The 27,959-nt window shown below is 40.1% G+C and overlaps 1 protein-coding gene across 1 annotated transcript in view; it reads left to right on the top strand.

Moving 5' to 3' along the window:
• Window positions 1-20,855, top strand: part of LOC310962942 (anoctamin-4-like) — a gene marked incomplete at its 5' end in the record, with an annotated part of 56,051 nt that extends 35,196 nt beyond the window's left edge. The window contains 14 exons of the mRNA XM_083935565.1: window positions 4,454-4,536; window positions 5,126-5,266; window positions 6,427-6,591; window positions 6,786-6,822; window positions 6,978-7,089; window positions 8,332-8,389; window positions 9,345-9,442; window positions 9,665-9,807; window positions 11,904-12,056; window positions 12,178-12,325; window positions 12,756-12,875; window positions 12,984-13,089; window positions 17,868-18,077; window positions 20,757-20,855. Of these exons, the coding sequence (XP_083791691.1) occupies window positions 4,454-4,536; window positions 5,126-5,266; window positions 6,427-6,591; window positions 6,786-6,822; window positions 6,978-7,089; window positions 8,332-8,389; window positions 9,345-9,442; window positions 9,665-9,807; window positions 11,904-12,056; window positions 12,178-12,325; window positions 12,756-12,875; window positions 12,984-13,089; window positions 17,868-18,065 (1,562 nt within the window). The 3' untranslated portion in view covers window positions 18,066-18,077; window positions 20,757-20,855. The remainder of the gene's footprint in view (window positions 1-4,453; window positions 4,537-5,125; window positions 5,267-6,426; window positions 6,592-6,785; window positions 6,823-6,977; window positions 7,090-8,331; window positions 8,390-9,344; window positions 9,443-9,664; window positions 9,808-11,903; window positions 12,057-12,177; window positions 12,326-12,755; window positions 12,876-12,983; window positions 13,090-17,867; window positions 18,078-20,756) is intronic.
• Between the last annotated feature and the right edge of the window lie 7,104 nt (window positions 20,856-27,959).

Raw genomic sequence — 27,959 nt, 5'->3', positions numbered from 1 at the left:
ACAACATAACTTTTTAAACCTTTAATAAGTTACAGACCTCTAAGCATAGTGCAAATGTGCAAACTGAAGTCATGCAGCCCAATGAAAAACAAGGTTGAAAGGATATAGTTAATTGGTGTTGAATAGCACCATATCAAATGTAAGTTGCAACTTGTCATTCACTGCAAAAGACCGAAAACTATAGAAAACAGCTAAAGGAAAATATAGTAATAAAAGTATTAAAATAGGATAAAACATCAGACAAAACAAAAACAACTGTATGGTTGCAAAAACACCCCACAGAAGAATAAAAGATCTGAGTTTGTTCAAAGATACAGTATTTCAAATACAAAACAAGATATATGCGTACATACGGTATATAAAACATAACACACTGAGATTGACACACAATAATCTGACTATATCAGGCGTTTGTAGAAGTAACCAGTAAAGAATGTAGTAATGAAGCTGCTGTAATGAAGCTGCTTTCACAGCTGCACAGCTGCAATCTGAGTAAAAGTACTGAAAGTATTCCGGTTTAAAGAAAAGTCTGAAAGAAATGCACTAATGTACTGACCTTACGGTAACTGCTTCTTGGACGCTGTTATTGCTGCTCTCCAAATGTATTTTGGGGTTCAACTGCAGCAGAGAATCAGCTCAAATCCCTTCATTAAGGTTCCTCAGAAGTGTGCTCCCCTGCTGGCTCCACATGGGATCTTGGCCCTTCTTAGACCTTCACATTCAAAGCATGTTATCCAACAGGGATGTTGACACGATAGAGAAAATAAACTACAAGAATTAGTTTGAAAGGCTCAGAATAAAAGCCTCAGAGTTCAGTGGAGAGGCGGGTTTACATGTGTGCAATAAGTAAGCTATAAAGGACTTTGCTCAACAAAAACTACCCTCCATGCATGAACACTGTGTCTATGTGGCCTGTGACAGTGTTAAGCCAGTCTGATGATCTTGGCATTAATACAGCTGGTTTCACTGTTTCTTACACGTCAGTCAGCATTGAGTCATCACAAGCAATAAGACCATTTTCTTTCCCTTTCTCAAAGGTGGAGTCTGCGATTGTGATCCAAAATCCAAGATCCAAGATCCGAAAATTAAGAGAATATACTATAATATAATAATAAAATATCTCCTCATGGTCCGCTAGCTGTCCATTCTGTTTGTGCTGTAAATAAAATCCAGTGTTCATACACAGCCCTGGCTCTGTAAATGGGTGACAAATAATGTTCCTCGAACCGAGTCACACAACACTATTCTTGCTTGTGCACAGGACAGGGACATACTGTATAAAGAGGAAGGCAGTGGGAGCAAGAAGGAGCGCTGACGGGATTGGTATATAATTGGATATTAAGTTATATCAACAATGAAAAATCAACAGTCTTTCTCCAGTATCAAAATCCAGTTGGTCTTGTTTTTTGTATTAATGAATTGTCTTATGCTTTCTAAGTAATCCGAGTAAATGTCACGTACCTTGTCTCAATAAGCAACTTTGTCTTTATGAGTTCTTTTTAACATAAGGGGCTTATCTGTGAAACATCCACTTTGGGGCTAGGAGCCTCATTTTTGCATCAATAAGCTTAACTAGATTGCTTGTAATGAGTCGATCTCGTTTTCATGTGCTATAATGACAGCATACATACAGGCTTATTTCATGATAGCAAAAAAAATTGACTGACTTCTCCGGCAGCCAAGTTTTCTCGTTTTAGGCGCAAGCATTATTATATCGAAAGTCTGGCCTTAAATGTGATAGAGCATTTTTGCAGTGTGGTAAATTGAAACTCATGTGAGTCACTGTTATTGGTTTCAATGGTTTCCCTGTAGGGCATTGAAAAATCAAAGGTCTTTGTGCCAACCTAGTAAAATATTACCTTTTAATGTTTGCCAGTGTTGGCAGCTTGCTCCAATAGACTTACAGCATTTTAAATAATGTTATTAAAGACCCCCTCCGATCGAAAACTCAAGTTTCCAACCTTGTTATTATGTCTATATGGTGTTTATTATATGCTACAAATGACTCTGGATTCAGACGTCCAGGGTTTCATACATTAACTACGGAACCAATCCTAACACGTGGCTGGGGCATTTCATAGTGTAACTATTATGGCAGTAGTGGTTAGGTCCAGAATTTCTCAATGAGGGAGAAGAGTAGATATGCTTTCAGCCCTTTTTCAGAGTTTTTTTTTTACTATTTTGTGGGTGAACCATGTTAAAATATAGAGTGATGCGGGGGTGACATATTTTTGTAGGCTGACCGAGCACCTTTATGGAAATGTTCATGAATTTTTTGTTCAGCAAGATAATCTTCACAATTAAACCCCACTTTCATTATTTTTGAAGCGTAAATGCAATCAGTAAAAAAAGTAAAAAGCTAGGTGTGAGAAAAGCAGGTTTGGAACCTAATGCAGGAAACTAATGAGGAAGCCGCAGGCAGGTTTGCAATTGTTTAATGAAGAGAAAATAAACTTACAGGTAGTCAAAAACTAAAAATAATACTGAATAAAAAAATAAAAACTTCTACACACAGGAAGAGATAATGATGAACAGACAATGACAAAGGCTAATACACAGGGAACCCATTAACTTACAAAATAAAACAGGAAATAGTTAACATGAATGACAGAATAAATAGAAGGCAACCCAAAAAACAGAAACCAAAGCTTAGAAACTAAACCCTCTAGAACGCTGGAATAAACAATGACACTAATAGACAGTAACTCAAAAAAAAGCCAAATGTAGGGAAAGTCTTAACAAAAAGTCCAAAGGCCTCTGGCCATGCGTAACATCAAGACATACCCACTCCCTGAAGTTCCCCTCAGCTCTACGGAGCCTTTTAATGTCTTTTACCAGACCTAGCTTTTTCAATGATATACAGTATGCTGTAACGATATATAACTGTATATGGCAGACACATAGAGTAAGTAGTTAGCACAATTGAACCACCACATATTTGTCTGCCAGCAGTGTGACAAGGCACTGAGCGTAAACGCTGCACGTTTAGAGTTTTTCCTGGTCACCGAATGTTCAACTTTGGGTAAAAAGCATAGACTGTATAAAAAATGGACGTAGCATACCCGTCTGGGTCCGTTCTCTCAACTTGATCCAATAGTACTTGCCTACGGGGGTCGCCATCTTGTCAGATTTTGACTCTGCCTTATTTCCTCTTACCAAAAAGGGCATTGATGTAACGTTGTGGGGAGGGAGATTTGCCATGTGGCTGACGTATACCTCAGAGCCAAAGTGAGGGCCAGCGGCTAGCTGTCACTCAAGAGGCTGTGCCCCAAATTATTCATAAACTTTAACCTCAAATAAAATAAAAACTAGCCTGGTACAAAAAAATTAACACATGAACATGGGGGTCAATGAGAAATTGCTTTATTATACAAACTGCCTATAGTGGAAAATCGGAGAACGGCAGTTTTTGGCACTTCCATATTGGATCAACCAGGAAGTGGCTGTGGTGGCAGCTTGGTAAAAAGCTATGGGCACTTTTCCCCCAGACATCCAATCACAGTGGAGGAGGGTCGGGAGAAATTTGACAAATACTAACCATCACATTCTTCATGTACAAGTGCTGAAGAACAACAACAACAAGGGAGGATAAATAAACTTCTGGTCTCTGATTATCCTTTTATGAACCCACATGGATTGACGGGTCCGTCCTCTCGGCTTACGTGCTTCAGCTTTCCCTTCATCCAGAGCAAGGGCCAGCAGGTATTCAAAGGGTATTTTGTATCAGAGCAACCGGACACAACCAAAGTGATTCAGATGAAAAAAAAAACACTGCACCTCCAAAACTTCCACTCCCACTCCCAAGCTGGCCTTTTCAGAGGAGTGCCTGCCATTTTCAGCCAGGAAGAAACTGCTTTAGTAAACACACAGCCTTAGCTGCTGAAGAGCCAGAGATTTCTCCCAGGAATTGGGGGCGACCAAAACAAGGCGTGCAGAAGAGAGTCAGTATTGGACTGAATTATAACATTGAATAGTTTTGATTGTAGTTTAAGATTGGATATGGATTTTTCTTTCCCTACTGAAGAAGGATAAATTAGTATGATAAACAGTATAATGCTATGTTAGTACAGTATTAAGATTTTAAAATTATTCTTTGTTCAGATGGCATTGTGTTTTACAGTGATGGCACTAAACCCTACTGGGAGGGTTACATCAGCACAAGTATATTTCATTCTTTATTGATGACTGAAGCTCACTAATACCTGTTATTTTGGAATAGACTAAACTTTCTGGAGGACTTGCATTACCCCAAATGTGTACCACAACCAGAAAGATACATATCCCCTGTTAAAGTCTTTAAGTTATCCTCTGAAATAAACTGCAAGGAAACTAATTGAAAACGTGGCTTTTTACCCTGAACGTTTTACCAGATATTTAAAGGACATAATATCAAAACTTATGAGGAGAAGTGTCAAAAATCATTAGCTGATACTGTTTTCTTCACATGTTTCAGCAACGGTCTTCCTGGAGTTCTGGAAAAGGCGCAGAGCTGTCCTCGCATACGACTGGGACCTCATTGACTGGGAGGAGGAGGAGGTGAAGTAGTTTTAATTTAGCTAACTTGTTGCTCTTTGGCTTTGCCGCAATTAGTTTTCAACTCATACACTACACTGACAGTAGCTCTGCCTTCACAGCAGCTCTGCCCCTGAGACATATTTGCCTACTCAAGTCTGCAGGCATTTATTTAAACACGTGGGGCGTTCTGTCACAAATCCATTTCTGAGTCACAGAAAAAGTACAATCTTAACACTTTTATAATGAAAGCTCTTACAAACGCAAAGCCATACAAAGCTTTGTCAGAACACTTGGTGGGTTTATAACAATCATGCCTTATGGATCAACCTCCAATCCTCCGCTGTCAATCATACACAAACTGATAAATGGGTTCTTTGAAAGACTGCTTTGTGTGGGTGTGAATGGGACTCTGCTTTGCACAGAACAGAAGACAAGACAGCGATAATAAACTCTCTGATTCTGGTTGTTGAGAAGCAGTAACACCTAATCCGACTTACCTTGCGGGAGTCATCTCAAAGGGATCAATAAAGAGAAGTCTAAGTCTTTTTAAAAGCACTTTATATCCACTGCTAAATTTTTGCAAACGTGTGTCTTGTACTTTGTCTTTTAGGATGAAATCCGCCCCCAGTTTGAGGCCAAATACTCCAAGAAAGAGAGGATGAACCCTATATCTGGAAAGCCTGAACCTTACCAGGCTTTCACTGACAAATATAGTCGCCTCATCGTCTCAACATCCGGCATCTTCTTCATGGTGAGTTTCTGGGGTAAATAAATGTCAAGCAGCCGGTGTGTCACTCTCATCTTTGTATTTAATCCATTTTGTTTACATAGGAACCAGTTCGAAGAAATTATGTAAAAGCAAAACTATAGAGCTCCTCCCACCACACAAGCATGGACTTCACACAGGAACCTGTACCAATGCTCACTCACTTCGTCCTGATGCTGTTATAAAGTATAGCTGCATTTCTCTGAGTATGAGTCCTGTTTTCTTTACAAACGTGTGGGCCTGTAAAGCCCTTTGAGATGGCATGGTGTGATTCAAGACTCTACAGAAACATAAACCTGAATTAGCCGCAGCCACGATCCTTTGGCTACGGTTAACAGAAGGCTAAGCTATTAACAACATTTCTCCATCTCTTTTTTCAGTGGTTTTATTGCATCCGTCAGACTCTCTTTTAGACTCTGATGGTAAAGATGTTAATGTTGAAATCTGCCAAGTGTTTCAGAGCTGGGAAGAAAAAGTTGCCAATATTTTAGCCTGCTATCCATTAGCTCACAGAGCAGCTTAGTTGCATGCAGCTGGGGTTAGCCGTTAGCCTATCATGAATACCAGCTCCTCTGCTGTGTTTAAGTATCCTCTCATATGGCCTATGGTGTCTCCTCTCTTAACGATAAACTATATTACATTTTTACACAGTTTTGTCCCTTTGTACTTTACTGGACTCTTTGGACAACAATAAAGTTTCTTATCTAGTTTAGCCTTGATTAGCTGCAGCCGTGAGCCTTTGCCAACTGTTAGCAGCAGAACTTTCACTGACGTACACGCGCATTTGTAGAACAGCCAATAGGAAAGTCTTCCATCACACGCTAGATTTTCTAAAGCTTAAAAACAGAGCTAAAGGAGGTTCACAAGCCTAATTTTCTCCCAGAACACTTGAATTACAATATGATGAAAGATTATTATGAAGTTTGCCCAACAATGCCAAAAATCTGTTTTTATGCTGTTTAACTACCTACAGTATTTTGTATTGGTCCATTTAATGATAGAATAATTTGTATTTACAGTAATGCCGGTATTTCAAATTTTAATTTTTGAATTTTAATTTTAATGCATATTGTAAAGCACTTGATGACATAACCGTGCAGTTATTGTTAGTAGTGGTATCTTTGCATGTCACTATGATGTCACAGATACTGGTGGTGATTGCCGCTGTGTTTGGCATCGTCATTTACCGCGTGATCACTGTCAGCACCTTTGCCGCCTTCGGCTGGGCTCTCATCAGGAACAACTCTCAGGTGGCAACCACGGGAACTGCAGTCTGCATCAACTTCTGCATGATCATGCTCCTCAATGTGGTGAGTGTCTGCTGTCAGTCAGTAGCAGCAGCGGTGAAGTGGTAAAAAAAGTGGATATAGGGTGCTTTTTGTACATGCATAGACTCCATTTATATGCTTTTTATAGGCTGTTGTCAAGCAATAAGACATTTACATTTTTTTTCAATTCAAATTCCTCCCTCACTAATGGCCTCCAACACTGTATTTCTTTCTAGCTCTATGAAAAAGTTGCTCTTCTTCTCACTAATTTAGGTAAGTTTTTCTGCATTAGCAGATCTGATGTTCTTGAAGCTGAAAGGATGATGCAGACTTGATAACTACTGTACATTTGTGTTGGCTCAGTACTGTACATACAGTATTTTATCAGTTTATTTCAACATTCCTGCTTTCTCTCCGTTCCACCACAGAACAGCCAAGGACAGAGTCAGAGTGGGAGAACAGCTTTACCCTCAAGATGTTCCTTTTTCAGTTTGTCAACCTCAACAGTTCAACCTTCTACATCGCCTTCTTCTTGGGAAGGTGAGAAAGTCCTGCAGAACTCACAAAAACAAACATATTCCACAAATTGGGAGGTCTAAAGGCTACTAAAACATTAAAACATGCACAACGAGTCCGGCTCTTTTCAGATTCGGCTCTTCGGGCTCTGCTTCTTTAGAAGAGAGGAACTCTTACGGCTCCCAAATGACTCTTGATTTAGTATCACTCTGAGCCTTCTATTTTAGCCTAATTTAGCAATTATGAATAGTTTGTGGGTCCGTAAGCTATTTTTTATTCAATGTCTTCATAAAAGCCTTATTATCATGCATTTTTTTTTCATTACAAAAAAATACACAGTTACTGTTTTTCAACATTTTAATCAAGCCTTTGAATGAACAACTGAATACAGAACCACAGAAAACAAATCAAATAAATAAAGGCCAAAATCTTGAAATTATAAAAGAAGATAACAGTCTTTAGTGCATGTTGTAAATTCAGAAGTACCAGATGCCTCAGCTTGGATGGGTTATTGCTCTATTTGTACCTGGCCTGTACCACTACACTCGCTGTCTTTTGACTGTCTTGTGTTTATTTTTTTGTGATGATGTATCTCCATTTTTTAACAGAGCTTTTTGTCAGTATGAGTAAAACTCCGAAGAGGTCAATATGTTGGATGTTAAACACATCTCATTGGGCATTGCTTCTATAATCCGGTGTTGCATGACATCAAAGGGATAGCTTTTTTGAAGTGGGGTTGTACGAGGTATTTAGCCGCAGTCAGTTTATTTCCTAAAGTAAATAACCGTTACCACGCCCCCAGTTTGGAGAAGCAGACAGGAGTACCTCTGTGGATGGGGGCAGCAACTGAATGTATATCAGCCTCCTGTAAAGGCTTCCGTGTATGCTACATTTAGAATCCTAAAAATCCAAAGAAGTCTCACCTCCGTCTTTCAGCCCATTCAGTCTCCTTCTGCAATGGTTCTTCTTCTGTATACTCTATCTGATGGCAAGGTAAAGCTGAACAAATGTATAAACACTGACATAATTTTTTTAGGTGGGCCTTTTTTTAGGTGACTTAAGAAGGTTTTACTGCAGCTGCTGTCCCTGTCCACAGCAGTGTCTGTGTCAGTAAACTGCTGCGTGATGATTGACATCTACTGTAGCATAAGAACCTCATACAGCCTAACTTCAGAAAAAAATGAACTATAACTTTAAAGTTGCTACATCACGTGAGAAAGAAACGCGTTTATTTTTAAAGTCATTGTTTATTTCCTGGGTTGACAGATTTACAGGCCGGCCTGGTGCATATCTTCGCCTCATAAATCGCTGGAAACTGGAAGAAGTGAGTAATTACTTTGCTTTCCCATAAGGGAATAACAGCAATGCATTATGGATCTAAGTATTTCTAAATTGGACATTAAGCTATTATTGTATTGTAACCACCAGGCATTTAACCCCCCTCAGCAGTAAATAAATAGCACACACTGAAGTGGTCTGAGGTAACAAAGGACCTGAGCCGGCGCTTTTAGGTGCTGAGCTAATGTGTACCACTCGTTCCAATGGCTGCTGAAATGGAAATGGAAAAAAATCACTGTAATGTGACATGTAAAGTACAAGTGCAGCCTCATTCAGCCTTCGGTGCCATGCACAATCACGATGGTGCTTGAAGAGTTTAATGGCTCTTATGAATGTTTACAAAGCTGATAAAGCTGCTCTGAAAGTCGTTCCTGCTTACAACTAAACATTTTAATTATAGAATTACGTTGTAGTCGTAGACCTGTCTAATTTTCTTGATTGCAAAAAAGGTGTATATGTCTCGACTCGGTTTTGTTGACTCTGACTTAACCTGACCTGGTATTGGTTTTGACTTGGACTGGATTAAGTAGGTCTTGACTATGGCCCTGTCTGCAGTTTATACTGTAGCTTGTCCACATGAAATCAATATACCATTTTGTAATAACAGGAAATTATACAATATCCGTCGTTGGACGTCAATCCAACTGCGACTGTGGAAGGCTTTCCCATAAATGCAATATTAATTGTTTTGTTTTCTAAAATCTTTCTGGAGCTGTTTCACAGCAATATACATTTAATAACACTGTGAGAGAAGAGTCAAGAGAGTCAACAGCACACTCAAAAATCAAGCATTTCTTGTATTTATAGTGTACCTAATTTTGTTACTTTTCTAGTTTAACACGACATGGAGATTTGAGTCACAGTGAGGAATGACAGAAAAATGTTGAGTCTTTATAAAGCAATGCAGAGTGCCATTATCTCTCTCTCTGTCTCTGCTTTAGTGCCACCCCAGTGGCTGCCTCATTGACCTCTGTATGCAGATGGGGATCATCATGGTGCTAAAACAGACCTGGAACAATTTCATGGAGCTTGGCTACCCGTGAGTTCCATTAACCTTCAAATGTCAGAAATGCCAAAATGTTTCTGACCAAACCACAAAAAAATAACAATTAAAACATCTAATTCAGTGTTTAAAGTAAATATCCTCAGTGCCAGCGGACTGTTTTCCTCTCTGCAGAGAAATAGCAGATGAAATTACATCCACTTGTTTCCATAGCGAATCGATCCTCTATTGCTGTTTGTTCTGTTGTTGTTTTGCTAGGCTGATCCAGAACTGGTGGACACGCCGGAGGCTGAGGAGAGAGCACGGAAAGAAAGCCAAGGCCAGCTTCCCACAATGGGAGAGGGATTACAACCTACAGCCAATGAATGCCTATGGACTCTTTGATGAATACTTAGAAATGAGTATGTTGAAAATGCAGTGCCATGTACACATTTTATTCACGTTTAGCACACATAGTGCCAACCTTACTCATGTTAGTGCCAAAACCTTAGACATCAGTAAAGCAAAGGTTAGAGCAGATGCACTCACAGCCTAATCTTATATAATACAATTTTTTGAACAATAATATTTTTTTTTCATTTGGTGACCCAGCAGCTGATATTGAACTGTGACACTGATTTGCTGTGGATTGAATTCAGGCTGGGAGCTTTTCCCTGTAGTCACATCTTTATTGTTGCTCTCCACTGTTGCATTTGTAACCGAGTGGGTTTTACTAAACAAACGTAAAGCTGTACTAATCAATATATATTTATGCCATTTAAGCATATTTCAGCTCCTCGTTTAGGTTTTTCCATCTCACAAATTGACTGTTTTGGCTTTGAGTTGGCTCTCATAAACCCTATTGTACATTACCTGCTGGGGCTGTGCATTGACAAGAATCTGGCGATACAAAACATATCATGATACATGGTACTATTTCATATATTATGATTTATAAAACTTAATTTAAAAAAACTGTCATAGTATTAAGAGCATGCCACCATATGCATACACTGTAATGTTGGAGTGGAAGAGTAAAATGGCTACACTGCTAAACACCAAATACTCCATTTTTAGAATAGGCGAAAATAACACATTTATACCACATGCAAAAAACTGCATGTTGTGTGCCAAAAACGGCATGGGATTAGCATAAAGTGGGCAAGTCAGTGAAGGTGAGACTTGTATGTACCCATAAAACCCATTTTAAAATAGATATCTTGAGTTCAGAGGTCAAGGTAGCCAAACTTTGGAACCGTATTTAGCCCCCTTCTCTACAAGCTAACATGTTTTGGTTGGTACCAATGTATTCCTTAGATCATCTAGTTTCAATGATATTAGTAATTTCACCTGTTACAGCCTCTTAAAGACAATAATGTTGGCTGAGATCGCTGGTGCCCCCTGCAGGTCTCAGAGGGCTAAGTAAAAATCAATAGCGTCTTTGGCCCTCATTTATCAATCTTGCGTGAAAACGCGCGCAGATCTGAGCGCAGAATTGGTCGGACGACAGGACACACGTGTGATTTATGAAACATTCGTATCTGAATTGTTTGATTTAATGCAATTTATCGAGGGTAGCCACTTACCAAGAAGATGACTTTGGCTCTGCAGTGAGCCTTCCTGCAGCACGCGCCAACACATTCATTCATTCATTCATCTTCAACCGCTTGTCCCTGTCGGGGTCGCGGGGGGCTGGAGCCGAGCTGTTTTAAAACATAAAAGAATCGTGTGTCCCCACCTGGCCACCACGTTTAAAAGCGACAGCTTGGCATCACAAATCACCTGTACATTTATCGAGTGGTAGTTTTTGCGATTGATGAATGCGTAATCATTCATGGATGGTGCCTTCAGACGCATGTGAGTACAATCAATTGCTCCAAACACAATTTTTATTTTTTTTATTCATTTTAAGAATACGTTTTTAACTGTTCTTAATATGTGACTGCTTATGCTTAATGACAGCTGAGGTTTGTTCATTATTTTCAGCCAGATTTTGCTGTGCTGCACCGCAAATACACAGGCTCAAGTTTGCGTACACGATCTCAGACCTAACGTGAGATTTGATCGTAGCTCCCGCTAACGTCCAAATTGATAAATGCCGAAGTTTGCCTGGAAATGGTCCTGCGCACGTTTTTCTGCCGTGCGTTGGTTTGATAAATGAGGGCCTTTGAGAGTTGATACAGTACCACAAAACATTATTACCACGACACTAGTTAATTGATATTTAGTGCACCCCTACTATCTGTCCAGCACCAAAAAACCAATAGACAAAGTTAGTTGTTATTTTGCAGCACTTAGCAGCTAATAGAGACAGATATTTCCTACAGGAGTTGATTAACAAAAAACAGAGCGAAAAGAAGAGTGAATATTGGACTTCATTCATCAGGTGGCCAGAAACATGACTTGTTATGATGTCACTTCTTATCCTCTTTATGAGTAAATATGCAATTGTTTGCTAATGTGCACCATGATACACCTTTACAGCAGCTATAAAGGATTTTGTTTTTTTGTGTTTTAGTTCTACAGTTTGGCTTCACTACCATCTTTGTGGCAGCTTTCCCTCTGGCCCCTCTCTTAGCGTTGCTCAACAACGTCATCGAGATCCGTTTAGACGCCTACAAGTTTGTCACACAGTGGCGGCGACCTCTGCCCTCTCAAGCCAAAGACATAGGTGAATTAAATGTGTTGAAATTTCCGTTGTTTTCTCAGGCACAAGAAATCTTTTTAAAGTTTGTTTTCCTCTTTGATACAGATTTAAGATAAAACTTCATGTCTAATTGTGTTTGTGACAGGGATCTGGTATGGTATTCTAGAGGGCATTGGCATCTTGTCTGTCATCACCAATGCCTTTGTAATCGCTGTTACCTCAGACTTCATCCCTCGCCTTGTTTACGCCTATAAGTATGGACCTTGTGCCGGTCAGGGCCGAGCAGGGGAGGGGTGAGTGATGGTTCATTTGTTTTAGTGTAGTTATCATTAGTGAGTAATAAGATGCACTCTTGTCCATGTAGTTCCATAGACTGTATAAAATATGGATGTAGTCTCCATGACATCAGCAATAGGTTTCTGAAGCTCAAAGTAGGCAGCTTTGGTTGGCTCCATCTGTCACCATGTTGATAGTTCCCAACGACACACAACTCCTGGCTAGTCAAAAAAATGGGCAAAAAGGTGGATGATTCTATAGCCTTTTTTTTTTCTCACATTCTTTACCTTGGGCTTTTGTGCTTCATGTGGTGTCTGAATAATTGGAAAAATTAGTTCCTGACTGGAGAATTCCACGTGAACTCCCCCTCAAGTCAGACCGTTAACATTGTAAGATGCCTTAGATACTTTAAGTTTCAGATAAAATTATTTCTCGTATGTTCCTCAGCTGTCTGATGGGTTACCTCAACGCCAGTCTCTCAGTATTCCGGGTGTCTGACTTTGAGAGGAGATCACAGTCCATGACTAACGGCTCCGAGCTGTTTGGAGAAGCTGTGAAGTACTGTAGGTAGGCATATGTATTTTTTGTTATTGCAATTTTCAGTGTCTCTTACACTAGAAAAAAAATGATTGTAAGAAGTGGTTTAACTTGTTACTCACCTGTTTGACCCACCAGGTATCGTGACTACAGGGAACCTCCAGACTCTGCTGAGCCCTACTTATACACTCTACAGTTCTGGCACGTCCTAGCAGCGCGCCTAGCATTCATCATAGTATTTGAGGTCAGTGTTTCGAATCCGTGACACTAGACAGCAGGTTGGCTGGTAATTGATTTTTTTATTGATCGATTGTATTCCTAATGGCTTCTTTATCCATTTTGAAAGTTTCTTCTTGTCAGACAAGTTAGTTGTATGGTAAGGGTGTCCTCTTACCTTTTCTTAGCTGACAGTTTCGGCACCAGGGTGAGGAACGGACACAACCGGGTCGGGGAACTTTATTTTGAAGTTTCCCGGCCTGGTCAGCTGTTTTCATAAAACACGTCATACCCGGAAGAAAACAGCAGTTCTGAGGAAGGCTGGAGTACAGCCGAAACTGTCAGCTAAGAAAAGGTAAGGGGACATCTGTACAATACAACTAACTTGCCTGACAAGAAGAAACGTTAACTTTCAAAATAGATTTTTATTGTTCGGATTTCGTCAATGCTTTTTCCTCAACAGCTGTCATTTGCTCACAGCCCATAGAGGTGTTGTGAAACTAGTGAGTTTATTGTCTGTCAATAATTCTACACCACAGATAGTATTTAGTTGATCAATGTATTTAATGTTTTGCTGTAATCTGACAGAACTGGTAGGCTATACTCCCTCAGTGTGTAATTGAATTATTAAAGAAAAAGAAAATGAGCTTTAGTTTATCACCTTTTAAACCAAATAAACTCAAGCTGTCGCTCTTAGAAAATTGATATAAAGGAGCATTAAGGTGAGACAAGGAATAAATGCAGGCTAAGGTTGAAAGGTTTGACTTTAAATTAATGTTTGTCAGTACATACAGATTACATACAGATACAGATTATTTAGATGCCCACTATCAAATGTGGTGCACAGTTAGAAACGCCAAGGCATCACCCTGCATCGTGCAGGTGACAACTGCCAATCTACTGACATCATACAGTTGACACTGTTTTCGAAATGAAGTCTGGGAGATGAGGTCCCAGTGGCAATTACATCTTACCTATAGAAAAAATGTATCTCAATTCTTACGGATTACAACTTTAAAAGGTGCTTGTAGTAACAAACCCACAGAGAATCACCACACTGGACAATTTCCAGTGTTACCTCATGTTTCAGCTCATTGTTCTGGTTAAAAGCCTGCAACTTTACTGTTTTGGTTCACTTTAACTTCCCTCGTCATCTGCTGTTTTCAGCACCCAATGTAGCATATGCATTTGGCCACTGAAGTTCAAGATATTTCAGGTAAATAATCAGCTTTAGAAATTCAATGAATTTATATATATATTAAATATTTTGTGAACAATAAAAAGGTTGAAAGCACAGTGACTTGCCATTCCTTGAGCCTTTTTTTAAAAAGCACGCCATCTAGTGGGGTCAGTAAATAGAACTAATGGTTCATGAGGCTTCATTTAGTAGTCATCACTGTCCTGTATTGTAATGAATCACATAACCTGTACTTCCAGGTGTGATTAGATGCTGCTATTAAGGTCATTTAAAAAGCACAACTTTATAGAAGTTATTGCTCTCCAATACTTTCCATATTCCAAATGACTACAAAACAGTTCTGTTGGGTATATAATGATATAACTAAGGTACACAGTGACTACGTTAACATGCACAAAATATTCCTACTAAGCTGTTTACATGGCTAATGAAAATGAATACACTAATATTTTTGTTTACATGAAGCTACCTGTGGCAGACTTCGTCAACCGTGCGAACACAGCATCTCTCTTTCATTCCTTCAACCACGTTCTTGAAGAGGTTACTAGTGCGATGTTTGTCTTTCACAATGTTTAAAAGTACATCTGTTGTCTATGTTTTTCTTTGGGCATGCATCTCTACCCCAGTCTTGCAACAGTTGGCTAGCTAGTTTATGTACGAGAACCATAGCAGCGCACCAAGCTGACCATACTGCAGTAAAAAACCCAATTCAATTCAATTCCATTTATTTAAGAAGGGGACAGTGCAAATTAATAAAACACATGATCATACATGGGTTAAAAATGCCAGAATTAGCCAATAGGCTTATTTTCATCTGTAGTCCCCTGGCATCCATATTACAGAAAATACAAATAAAAAAAGATAAAGAACAACAACATAAGCAGGACAGAACTCCACAGAACAAACAGAACAAGGCAAGGTAAAATAACGCAGAATACAAAGCACCAGTGAAAAAAAGGAAAAAAAGAAATACATAGTATGTTGAGCCTGCTAGCCAATAGACCAAATTCACAACAAATTATTTTAGTGCTGACACGTATATGAATTGATCATCTATTGCCTATCCTTGAACCCAACCCGGCTGCAAGGTCCGGTGACATCATGCATAATAGGCGTGTTTCTATTAGGGTAAAATGTGGCCGCTCGGAAAGTTTCAGAGCACGCCCTCTCAAATGGCCGTTCACTCGCCGTGTTTCCGTTACAAAAGAAGGCAACATAGGGATTAACGAGACTCCAGAGTTGACGTATAGCTCTTCATGGGTTTCGGCGCGCCACTGATCAGTGACACAGTGGCGCGAAATACAGAAAAGTTGTAGTTGCACTGCCGAGGTGCTGTTGAGCAAGGCACCGAACCCCTCGGGGTGCCGATCCATTGACAGCCCCCTCGCTCTGACATCTCTCCATTAATTGCATGTATATAGGTCCTGTTTGTGCATGTGTGTTTATTTCAGGCCTGTGTGTGTGTAACCTGAATAATAATAATAACAGAGTGAGAAAATTGAATTTCCCCTTGCAGGATTAATGAAGGAATTCTTCTTCTTCAAATTATTTTCTGCGCTGCACCACACCACTGGATAAAAGTGTCTTCTCTACTTGTCAGTGTTGTTGTGGCGTCTGTAGTGCCACAAGTTACATCATCCATAGACTGTATAAAAAATGGACGTAGCCTTTCCGCCGGGGCCCGTTCTCTCAACTTGATCCAATCATATTTGCTTCTTTGGTTCGCCATCTTGTCGGACTGTGACTCTGGCTCATTTCCTCTTACCAAAAAAGGGCATTGATGTGACGTTGGGGGGAGGGAGACATGCCTGTCTGGCTTAAGTTTACAGAATAAGCCATGTTAGCTCATATTAGCTCCATTGCCCGGGAGCTAGGCTAACAGAACATGTTACTATGATTTAAACTGATATTCAACACAGTACCATGCTCATAGACTGTAAAACACCGACCCTCACGGCCCGAATCTTCCCGCTGATCCAGATTAAAATCTGGTGTATGTGTTGATGGCTTTAGGCTAGCTGTCACTCAAAAGGCTGCACTCCTAATTATTCAGTTGTCATGGAGATATGACCTAAACATACAGACTAGAATGGTTCTTGAAACAAGCCTTTAATAGGTTTAATTGTGCTGTGAAAACAGCCTGTTTAACATGGTACTGCCGTATTGGATTAACCAGGAGGTCGCTGTGGTGGGGGCTTGGTCACATCCCGCTGAGTTACATCCAATTAGCAACCAGGCTTCTTTCAGCGGTTTGAGCAGCCATTTGTTGGCCTCTCGAGTGACTCACATGCAAATTAGGGGCATTTCGGCGAGATAGATCCACCTCATTCCGGGTATTCGACCATAGTTGAAATGCACCTAAAACTGCAGTGGATGAGAGACTGCATTGTGGTGCAAAATGAAACTTTAACGGCACTATTATTTTTGATGAGTGATTAATGATGATAGCGAAGTGAGCCACAGCAAACACTTCATGTAGACAGAGCAGACTGAAACGTCACTTTCTTACAAGTGTATGCCTGTTGAAAAGAGTAGTAGCCTAATAAAGTATTGGCTTTTGACTCACAATGGTTTTTTTTTTCATTTACATCTGCACCAGGAACCATTGCTAAGCATGCATTGCTAAGTATTTAATACCTTATCAATACACCTGTTCAACAGGAATAAGTTTAAACATGTCACGTTATAACCAGCATGAATCACGCATAAAATATAATAGTGGCGTTTAAGGTTCTTTTTCACTATGGGAATCGCCTTGGCGTGACCATCAATGGAAGCTCCAATGACACAATGTCTTTCTGTGACAGACAGGTCAAACTGTGCAGGGGTCACGCCCCCTCATACTACCAGCCCCTCCTAAATCATTCTCGCTTTCTTCCTGTGAAGGATCTTTTTTCTGCTCCTTCAGCTTATCTAGGCTAGCTTGGATCAACGGTTCATAGACGAACCGTAAAGGATAGCGTCGTTGAACGCAGTTCCTGGCTTAAGTCTGGATTTGCTGAGAAAACACTTCGTAAGAAGTTTACTTGCCATTACAAAGGTTAGTTCGAGCAGTGACCACGTTAAGGCCAACTGCTCCGCAAGCTGCCTTGTATTTGTTTACCGGAGAAGTTTGTGACTATGTAGTGAAACACTTCACTCTGTTATTAAAGAACTGAGGTTACATTAAGTAACCCAAGTGCTATATAAAAGAGCTGCTGGAAGAAACAAACTAGCACTCGTCTCTACCAAAGGTGGCTTATTATACATGATGTCATGGGACCTTGTAGCATTCGTCATTCTTTTTGAACCTCAAAACACAGTATTTTTCAGAGTTTGCTGCAGACATAGTAGTCTGCATGGCATGCAGCAGCATCTGTGTTGATCCCAAAGCGATGTAGGTCAACAGGGAGTAAATAAAAACATAATTTTTCCGACTTTGAACCTCATAAACATGCAACGTTTTTCTCATAGATTGGCTACTTTTTAATCTTAAATCTGCAACTTTTTTTATCAAAACATTACCCCCCTCCCGTAAAACCCCTCGGGCCCATATTTTTTTTCTCTTATACTTGACCCTAACCAGCATTGAAGCTCTGGTATTTATGATAAAGTACTCTGCTTTGCAGCATATGGTCTTTGCCATCAAGACCCTGATTGCGTACCTGATCCCGGACCTCCCCAAGGACCTGCGGGACAGAATGCGTAGAGAGAAATACCTGATCCAGGAGATGATGTATGAGGCCGAATTGGAGAGACTGCAAAAGGAGAAAAACGAGAAGAAGAAGAAGAAGACAGACAGAGCCCATCACAAGGAATGGCCTTGAATGCACCAACTGGTAAAATAATTATTCAGCTCTGTTCATGACCTGTGTGGGGTTTACTCTGTATGATTTTTCTACTGTACGGAAGCCGGTCCTTGAGGCTATCAAAGTTCTACAGAATAACATACTAAACATTACATCAATTATGTTTTAGGGGAAACATTTTTTTTCTCCCGGATTACAGTAACTGTTTTACACACCTTGTTAACATTGTGAATTACTACAAAACTCCCTGGTTAGGTTTAGAAAAAGGTTGTGGTTTGCATTAAAATAAGGATCGACGTACCGGCGTGAAACTCATAGATCAGGCTGAAACAGACTCAAATAGCTGTATTGAGTATTGGGAACAATGGGCCTCATTTATCAATCTTGCGTGAAAACGGGCGCAGATCTGAGCGCAGAATTGGTCGTACTACAGGACACACGTGTGATTTATGAAACATTCGTATCTGACCAATCTCAGCCTACGAATGAGCGGGCCTTGATAAATGCGGCGGCTGAATTCGATCGTCATTAACATGTTACGCCCTTAAATATTCCTGGTTCGGAGGCCTCACCCACTGAGGTCAAACATAGAGAGACAAAACACTGGTACGAAGAGAAAGAGAAACAGAGATCGGCATCCTGACATCCGAGATGGAGCAAAATAAAGATGTGCTTTTTGGCAGTCTTAAGAGTGGAATAAAAGGGGCCCGTAAAAACGCTGTATGGAAAAGAATAACGGAGGCAATTAACCCGAAGCAGCGCTCCACTGTGACCCGTGTGCGTGTGTGCGCACTGCTGAACCTGCGCTCCTGCTCTGTAGCGGGGTTTGCGGGTTATTAGGTATTCCATGAGAGGATAACCTTTGTCACCTAGAAGAACCATACCAAAGTGTTAATCATCTGATACCTTGTTTGATTTAATGCAATTTATCGAGGGTAGCCACTTACCGAGGAGATGACTTTGGCTCTGCAGTGCGTCTTGCTGCAGCCGCGTGCCAACACATTCATTCATTCATTCATCTTCAACCGCTTGTCCCTGTCGGGGTCGCGGGGGGCTGGAGCCGAGCTGTTTTGAAATATAAAAGAATCATGTGTCCCCACCTGGCCACCACGTTTAAAAGTGATAGCTTGGCATCACAAATCACCTGTACATTTATCTAGTGGTAGTTTTGGTGATTGATGAATGCGTAATCATTCATGGATGGTGCTTTCAGACGCACATGAGTACAATCAATTGCTCCAACCACAATTTTTATTTTTTTTATTCGTTTTAAGAATCCGTTTTGATCTGTTCTTAATATGTGACTCTTATGCTTAATGACAGCTGAGGTTTGTTCATTATTTTCAGCCAGATTTTGCTGCACCGCAAATCCACAGGCTCAAATGTGCGTACACGATCTCAGACCAGACGTGAGATTTGATCGTAGCTCCCACTCACGTCCAAATTGATAAATGCCGAAGTTTGCTTGGAAATGGTCATACGCAAGTTTTTCTGCTGTGCGTTCGTTTGATAAATGAGGGCCAATGTCTTCATTGTATCTTTTCATTCTTTTCATTAAACTGTTTTAATAAAAGAACAATCTAGTAAATGTATATATATTCATATATATATATATATATATATATATATGTATCTGTATATTTTTTACGAAGCCCAGACCTTACAAATACAATAATGATTCCGGCCACTTCAACGCAGTGTGGATAGCTTAATTAAACACTTTATTGGCTTTATTGGCTGATCCCCAAAACCCAGGTATTAGTACTGAAATAATCAGATCAGTGCATCCCTATGTTTGTTACATGACAAAATATAAGAAGTATGCTCGTTAAATAACAACATTGACTTTTGGTTGCACAAACTGCTATCTCCTTGGTGAAAGTCTGTGATTTTGTGACCCATCTACCACCTCCTTCTGTGGACCTCTGCTGACCTTGATTAGAAATGTTTTTGTAATACATCAGAGACAAATATAATCCGGGATAAAGAATGCAGTTTGGTTGTCTGGCAAACAAATTTATCAGGAGATTGAGTTTGGGCTAACATTGTCCTGCTTTTTTATTGGATTTTCAGTTTTCAATCAGTTTGTGGAGATAGTGTTCGCTAAATTAGCTAGCCATCGCACAGCCAACATTCCAGACAACTAAACAGATGATTGACATCTCATTACAAACTGTACATGCGTTGATTTTGAGGCAGATTTAAGTTTGACGAAACAAGAAGTGACTGTTCAGTGAAACATGGCAGCTTCTGCAGATGAGATGAGCGCAGCTATCGGGCAAGCCACTCACTAACTCTTTTTCTCTTGGATCTTTCTGTTGGAATATGGACCGGGCACCTGCAATTGTGCCTTTTATCCGTAAATTCATGTTACACAAACGACAAATATTCTTTACTGACATGTTGTTTACTTTCTGAGCTTTGCCTCGACACTGTTAGCACGTGATACGCTTCGTTGATCTGATTGGTTGATTTGGCCCGTATGTTGGTGATACACAGATGGTTTATCCAATCAGCAATCGGTATTTTCGACTCTTTCCAAAAGTTCCCAGATGGATATGCTGAGCAAATGAGAATCAATCCATCTTACAGAGTCAGGTTATCCTAAAACCTCATCTGTGTCAAAATAAAATTGAAAACATTGAAAGTATAATGCTGCATGTTTCTCAGTGTTAACAGGCCTTACCATATAGTTTCTCTAATCCCCAGGTTATCAGTTGGTGTTTGAATTTCCCTGCACAGTGGAGGAAAGGAGAGGGATGCTGGGTTTCCTGCATGATTCTGGACCCTCATACCTTCCTCCTGCCATGACAGACCAGCACATACTAGTGGACAGTTGATGAACTGCACCCAGAAAGGGTGAAATGGACCACAGGGCCCATGTGTCTGCTTCCAGAAAGGATGTCCTCTTGAACATTTGACAGTGGGTTTTTCTACCCCCCCCCCCCCCCCCCCTGTTAGTTTCTACCACTTTGGACTCTCAACAGCGTATGTCTTCAGATCCTGAATGTAGACTTCAAGTAGACTAAACTTTACAGATGTCTTGTTTTGGACGAGAGAAATAACTCTATAGCAAGCTTACTGTTTGACAAACCCTGTTTACATTGCTCCTTGTTTGAGGAGTTCACGTGTTGCTTTATTGTAAATAAAGATATTTAAATGAATGTCAGGCCATCTGCTCTGCTGTAGTGTAGTGCAATACAAACTAGACAATGCAATTTCTGAAGAGATTGTGGTGGGATTGCTGGCTGCTGAATATCTGACTGATGCACAGTTGGAAGCTGAACAGCATCCCTTGATAAATCGCTTGAAGCTATTGTAAACTGCATTGCTGGCTTAAAGTTTTATGAAGGAGCATCTGAAGAAGTTTGAAGATTTCCAATTATATGAAAAGGGCAAAACATAGTGTGAGCAATGAAAGGTGGTGAAATGAGACTTCTAATCAAACTAGGGAGAGGATTTAAGTATATGAGATTAGGTGTACGGAGAAAGCGTTCAGGAATCCTGCTGTGAGCGCTTGTTTCCATTTGGGGCTTTTATTTTGAAAATATAAGGCTTTTTAAGAGTCCATCAGTAAGTTCTTGTTTCTGTCTGATGACTCTTATATAGAAAATTCTGCATAGTGCTCTGCATTGAATATTTCGTCATTAATGAAAGATAGAAATACTAAAAGTAATTCCGATAATGTCCTCGATGAGCTGAACATTTTTAAATTTGAAGTTGAATAGTGTTAATGTAGAAGAAGAGGAAGAAGAAGAAGAAGAAGAAGAAACAAGCAATCCCACCAATAAAAGTCACTAAAAGATCTATTGTATAAACTCTGTGGCAGTGGTTACAGTTGGCTTAAATGGGAAATGCTTTCCATTTAGTTAAGGTTCATAACTGCAGTAATGAACATTATTTATTGTAAATAAATTTGACTTTTACTAAACTGTGTGTGTCTTCCTTCATCATTGTTCATCAACAAGTTTATGATGTCAAGTGGAGTAGAAACAACACTACACATAGTCTGTCATTTGGTCAAAAAAAAGTATTGCATGCATGAAATACCATTAATTCTACATGCATATTTACACCACAAAGACTGAGGCGGACCTTTTAAGTAGCTGCCCACTGTAGTGACCACTATGTGTGAAAGGGTTACATTCACATAAAGCCAGGATTTTTCACATTATTAATTTATCAGCTGATCATTTACACCTCGTGTACATTTTTACTGCAATTCCAATAACATATAAGTCATTTTACTGTTAAGAATACTGGACTCAGCTTATACCTACCAAGTGGATGTTGGCCATTATTAAATGTGTGGAATCCTTTTAAGTTGCTAAAATCCCTAAATTCACAAAATGAATCCTGAGGACCTTTGTGGCAACTATGACCTCTGGGTAAAACATCAGGGTTGATGAGCCAATCTAGTAACTACATTTCACACCACCAGAGGGAGTCAGAATGCTTAGTTTCACTTCAGCAGCAACAGCAGCACACTTTCTTTCAGCGTATTTTTTGGCAGTTTTCCAATTCTTTTATTATATAGAACAGACAGGAAATGGGGTAAGAGAGAGAGAGGGGGCGACATGCAGCAAAGGGCCGCAGGTCAGAGTCGAACCCGCAGCCGCTGCCTCGAGGACCTCCAGCCTCTTTACATAGGGCGACTGCTCTAACCACTGAGCCACCAACTACCTCAGCAGCACACTTTCACATAGATTTAGTTTCATATTTCTAATAATATAATAATAGTAAAATCATTACTTTGCCCGCTACCCGACCCCGGATAAGCTGTTGAAGATGAGATGATGATGATGATCATTACTTTGGCCAAGGTGTAAAGAGTTATTATAGGACATTTTTTAATTTTCTGAGAGAACTCAGTGAGGGGGGTAATGTGTTGAACATCCTTCACCTTTACCACATCTTTATCCGAATATAAAGTAAGACGTGTGAACTGTGAAGCTGCTGTAAGGCTGACCAGCCTGTCCCCCCCCTCCAGAGCAAATAAGTGTTTTTTTTTGTCATCATACAGTTTATTGCGCCGCACTGTATAATGAAACACAACACTGCCTTCACAAAGAGATCATTTTATGAGCTTCTCCACCGGAACACATGGAAAATCAGGGATGCTCCTAAATACCAGTCTGTATCCAATATTCAACATGTGAAAGAATTTGCTTCACCTCTTTTGATTTTATGCTACATCACAATGCCAGTGGGATTTGCGTTGGACATCGCTGCAGATGCATTTTAATACCGAAACACATCTGTTTACACAACATCTATAACTATTTGATCATCTTGAACATACACATAATCATGGATGAGAGAGCAGGGGCTTGTCCTCCAGCATGGATTACTCTGGTATAACTCCATTTTGATTATTAAAAGCAGGGGACAATGGAGGCAAACTGTGTTTTGTTTCCTATTAAGGCAACTCTCTTCCTCTCTAAGAGGATTATCCCTGACACATGCTCAGGAGTTACGTAAGGCTGTCAGAGGATAACATCTGACATTTCCTCATATCCCACATTTTGGCAGCTCGGTGTAGCTGAGCTGAGGTGTGGTAGAATGGTGAGTGTAAAAAAAGGGTGGATATGTGGACTCACTTTGCCACCACTGGAAACTCATAGTGTCTTTAAAGGACCTAAACTTATGGATGTATATAAAAAAGGGATAAGATGTATGTCATCATCTAAAATCCTCCTAAAGCATTAGGTGTATGACATTAGTGAACTAAATTTCTGTTCCTTTGTGTTTGATCTTGGTGTCGATATTGACAAGGATCAGCTATTGTTGGAGCTCTGCAATGCTTCTTCTTCACTCGTTAGTTTCCTTTTTCCTGGCAACTGCACATCTGAATAAGTAGGGTTGGGACACTCTGCAGTTGCAGTCATGTATACTAATGAGGCAGATCTGTATCTGAATAACAACTTAGCTTTGACTTGCTGTGCACATGTTCTATGATAAATAAGGCAACAATGAATAACCTAATTTAATTTGAAGATCTCTCATAGGAAGAGAAAAATGGCAGCAGGTAGTTGAGTGGTGTTTTCATTATGTGAAACCCTTCAGCTGTGATTAAGTCAAAATTGTAGGATGGGAAAAGTGAAAATTGTGAAGCAACAAAATTAAGCAAGTGTCATATTTACTGACATCTTTTCTCATACCATAACAGAACTTGACAAGATGTCTGGGTACTGAAATTAAAGATTGCCATTTCGGCCTCTTTATCTTGCGGCCATATTAAAGCAACACAAATCAATACTTTTGTATTAAAAAAGGACTTGGGGGGGCGGGGGGGTCTGGGAAGAGTGTGCAGGAGGCAGAACATGATGCAGAATGCACTGTGATCATGTAGCAGGTCTGTAAATTGGTCATAAACAACCTCTCTTGTCTCTTGCTGCTCCTTGAACTTTACGGATGACTTCGACATCGGTCCTTACCCACAGAAACTCCGGAATGTTGTTGTCTCTCAAGTTAGACATTTTTGTCTTCATGTAAATTTCTCTTCTTCTTCACCCTTTGATGTTTGTTTTCTTACAGTTTTGCGCCGGCTGCATGATAGAAACATCATCAACACGTTTCCGCACAATGAGTTCCTCTATTCACACATGGGCTTAATCGAACATTACAGAGGCTTTTTACCAGCGAGCTGGTAGGAATAATTCCATTTAATGTCCGATCCATCTGATTCAAAGATTTGCATTTATTTGCATCCTCACATACAGCTCCCTAAGGTAGTGCCTAGATAATAAAGGTTTGCAGTGCATGTGTGAAAGGGGCTTATGCAGTCTTTCAGCTCGTTGTTTTTTTTTGTACGGCCAATAACTTTACTATTTTGGCTGTCAGACAGAGCAACTTTTCGGATTAAAAAGGTCATCATCATAACCATGAGTACGTTTAAAGTAAGGACATAGTGACATTCTAAGGCATTTGACATATTCATTTGTGTATATGTGTATATTGTATATTTAACCTTATGGGTGTGCATGGTTGCACAAAGTCTTTAGGAGTATTTATGTACAGTATATCTATGTCTATATGTTCTTCTATCTGTTTGTACGTGTATATGCGTGTGACTGTGTCAACAGTAGGGATGGGAGTTGAGAACCACTTCCAGTTGAGGCCCAGTTCCAAATGGTCCAATCTATCTAAAACATATGTCTTTTATCAATACTGGCATGCTTTAATTGCAGAACAATGGCGTCAAACTTGTACCCTGCTGGAAACTTGCAACAAGAAGGAATGATGGAAGAGAAGAAGAAAAAGAAATGAAATAGTCCAAAGCCTGCCTTCCTTCCAAGATGAATGATGACAACAGTGCAGCTTGTAATGTCTGTAAAATGATCATTTCTAGGAAGGGTGGAAACACCGGCAACATGAAGCATCTTTCGAAGCAACATGGGCTTAAATTCCAGTAATGCCATGTATTTGACATACTACACATGAGTACCACTGCTTCACAACTGAGCAGCAGGTCTGGTACTGAGGGAAAATATCCTGTCATAATAGCAAGAGCACCAGCAGGCAGGCTTAGCTGATCCTTGACAAAGAAAACAAATACTGTACAAATATTCTCTCATTCCATTTACATTGTGTTCAGACTCTTTTTTGTTGAAGCTGAAAACTTTTTTTTCCACAAAGAAAACTGACTGAGAATCAGTCAGCGAAAGAATCGGACCGGTAGGCAGAATCAATAATGGCATTGGTATCAATGGAATCGACTCATTTCCCACCCTTAATTATCATACATGTAACATAATCATATAAAAAAGAATTTATGGTAATATACAGGTATGGGTTTGTACATTATTTTATGGGTGGGTCTGTCCAATGTGCATGCATGTGTGTAGTCGTTTTGAGTATGTACTTGTACGTATGTGTATCTGTTCCTCTATAGGAGTCAATGCGTGTGTGACTGTGATCATGCTCTTGGCTAAATGGGAAAGCTGACCAACTTAAAGAAGCAGCTGTCTATTAAAACAATCCTTTACAGTCACCACTTTGTTTTATAATGGCAGGAGTTATCCTTCCCCGCAACAGCCAAAAAACACCCGTCTGTTCCGTCTTGATCTGCAGATCTCTCAATTCAACCAACGTCTGATGCCAGAAACCAACCATCACACAACACTCTGGACTTCTGGACCCACTGCCTGTGGGTATTACTTTGCCACAGACGACTAAACTTAATTTAATTCATCCATCAATGTGGCACATCCCCAGGCTCTGAGTGACTGGTTTAATTAACACTGTGCTGCCATTGCAATCTCTTTTATGGACAATGTATGGAAAGAAAAGGCAGAAAGACTGGCATATCCTTAATTTTACTATGTTACGCTTTAAAATTTCTTTGAATCTTTGTTTGTACTTGTTTGTATTTAATATTTCATTTTTTCATGTTGTTTGTCCCCGGGACCCGCAGTTGAAGATGAGATGAGATGAGATGAGATGTCGTTTGATAATTCGTTATTGTATTTCTGTCTCATGCCATGTGATGCACTCAACTATGTTTTGTGAAGAGTTATATGATACTCTAAATGAAAATTATTTAGAGCCTTAGTGTGCAAAGTTGAGCTTTAAGTCAATCACACGTATTTTTTCGCCTCTCGTTGCTCAAATATGTTCAGGTACTGGTTCCCTCTTCACATGGAAGGAGGCTTAAACAAAAGACAAGAAGCTATGATGGCCAACACGTGTTTTCTTCCCCTCTTAACCTTCATGCTGTACAGATGAATCACCCGCGTGCCAGAAGCCTGCCTCCTCTGAATATCAAGGCTCCAGCTGCTCCAAATTTCAGATAACGAGCGCTGCTTGTAAGCTGCCTGGCAGATTGTTTGCACTCAGACATTAGAGAGCGAGGGCCTGATGTCACATCCTGGATCATCATTGCACATGCCAGGAAAACAAAGAATAAAGTGAAAATAAAACACTCCTGCTGTTTCCTGGTCGCTGTTGCCGGGGCGACACAGCTGACAGGTCCATCTCTATTTCCCTCTTTCTCTTCCGTCCTCTGTTTTTCTCTCTCAGACTGACTGTCTTTCAGACAGGCTTTCTCTCCTTCTCTGCTACTCTTACACACACACACACACACACACACACACACATACAGTGACAGGCACGCAAACACACACACACACACACACACACACACACACACAATGATTACTACACTTGCAGTCTGTCATTTGGTTTTTACCTGGACTTTTAACTACTTTAAAGTTGCAATAATAAAGTGTATACAACAGTGGAGATCAAAATTAGAGAACAAGGTAATAATTCTTGATTTATTCTGAAATACTGTTCTTTGTTTATTGTTCAGAATTTGATAGAATATCAGCTGAGGCTATACAACTGCTGTCCTAGCATGTTTTTTAAAAAAACCAAGGCACAAGATGGCGAGTCGCTCTAAGGTGACTGAGGCCTAGTCCACACAAACACGGGTATTTTTAAAACCAAACATTTGTGGCCACTGGTTAAAAATAATTCCCGTCCACACCATCGGTGTGATAAAAAAATATCTCTGTCCACCTGAAACCGCAAAATCCGCCTCAAGCAATGTCATGCAAATGCCAAAGCAGTAGGTTGCGATAGCACTCCTAACAGGAAGGCATTTTTAGCCAATCACAAGGCTGGAAAAAATCATACCAGAAAAACAACAATGGCGAACCGAGGCCGGCCAGATTCCTTCATGTGGACTGACAGTGAGACACACACAAAGTGCTGATAAGTTTCTAAATAGCATCAGTATTTTGGCTAGGTCTTCCATAATACCAACTCCATCAGCTGGTCACGTCTAGAGTGCTCCACAGTCGCTAGATTTCTCTCCAGTATGAATGAGAATTTGGGAAGTTTCCAGATTTGGCAAGAAACTCTCCGTTTTTTGTATCATGATTATACACAACAGCCTCTCTCGTCTCT

Source organism: Echiichthys vipera (assembly GCF_963691815.1).
Source record: "Echiichthys vipera genome assembly, chromosome: 20".
Taxonomy (NCBI): Eukaryota; Metazoa; Chordata; class Actinopteri; order Perciformes; family Trachinidae; genus Echiichthys; species Echiichthys vipera.
This window is presented reverse-complemented; position numbering and strand designations above follow the sequence as displayed.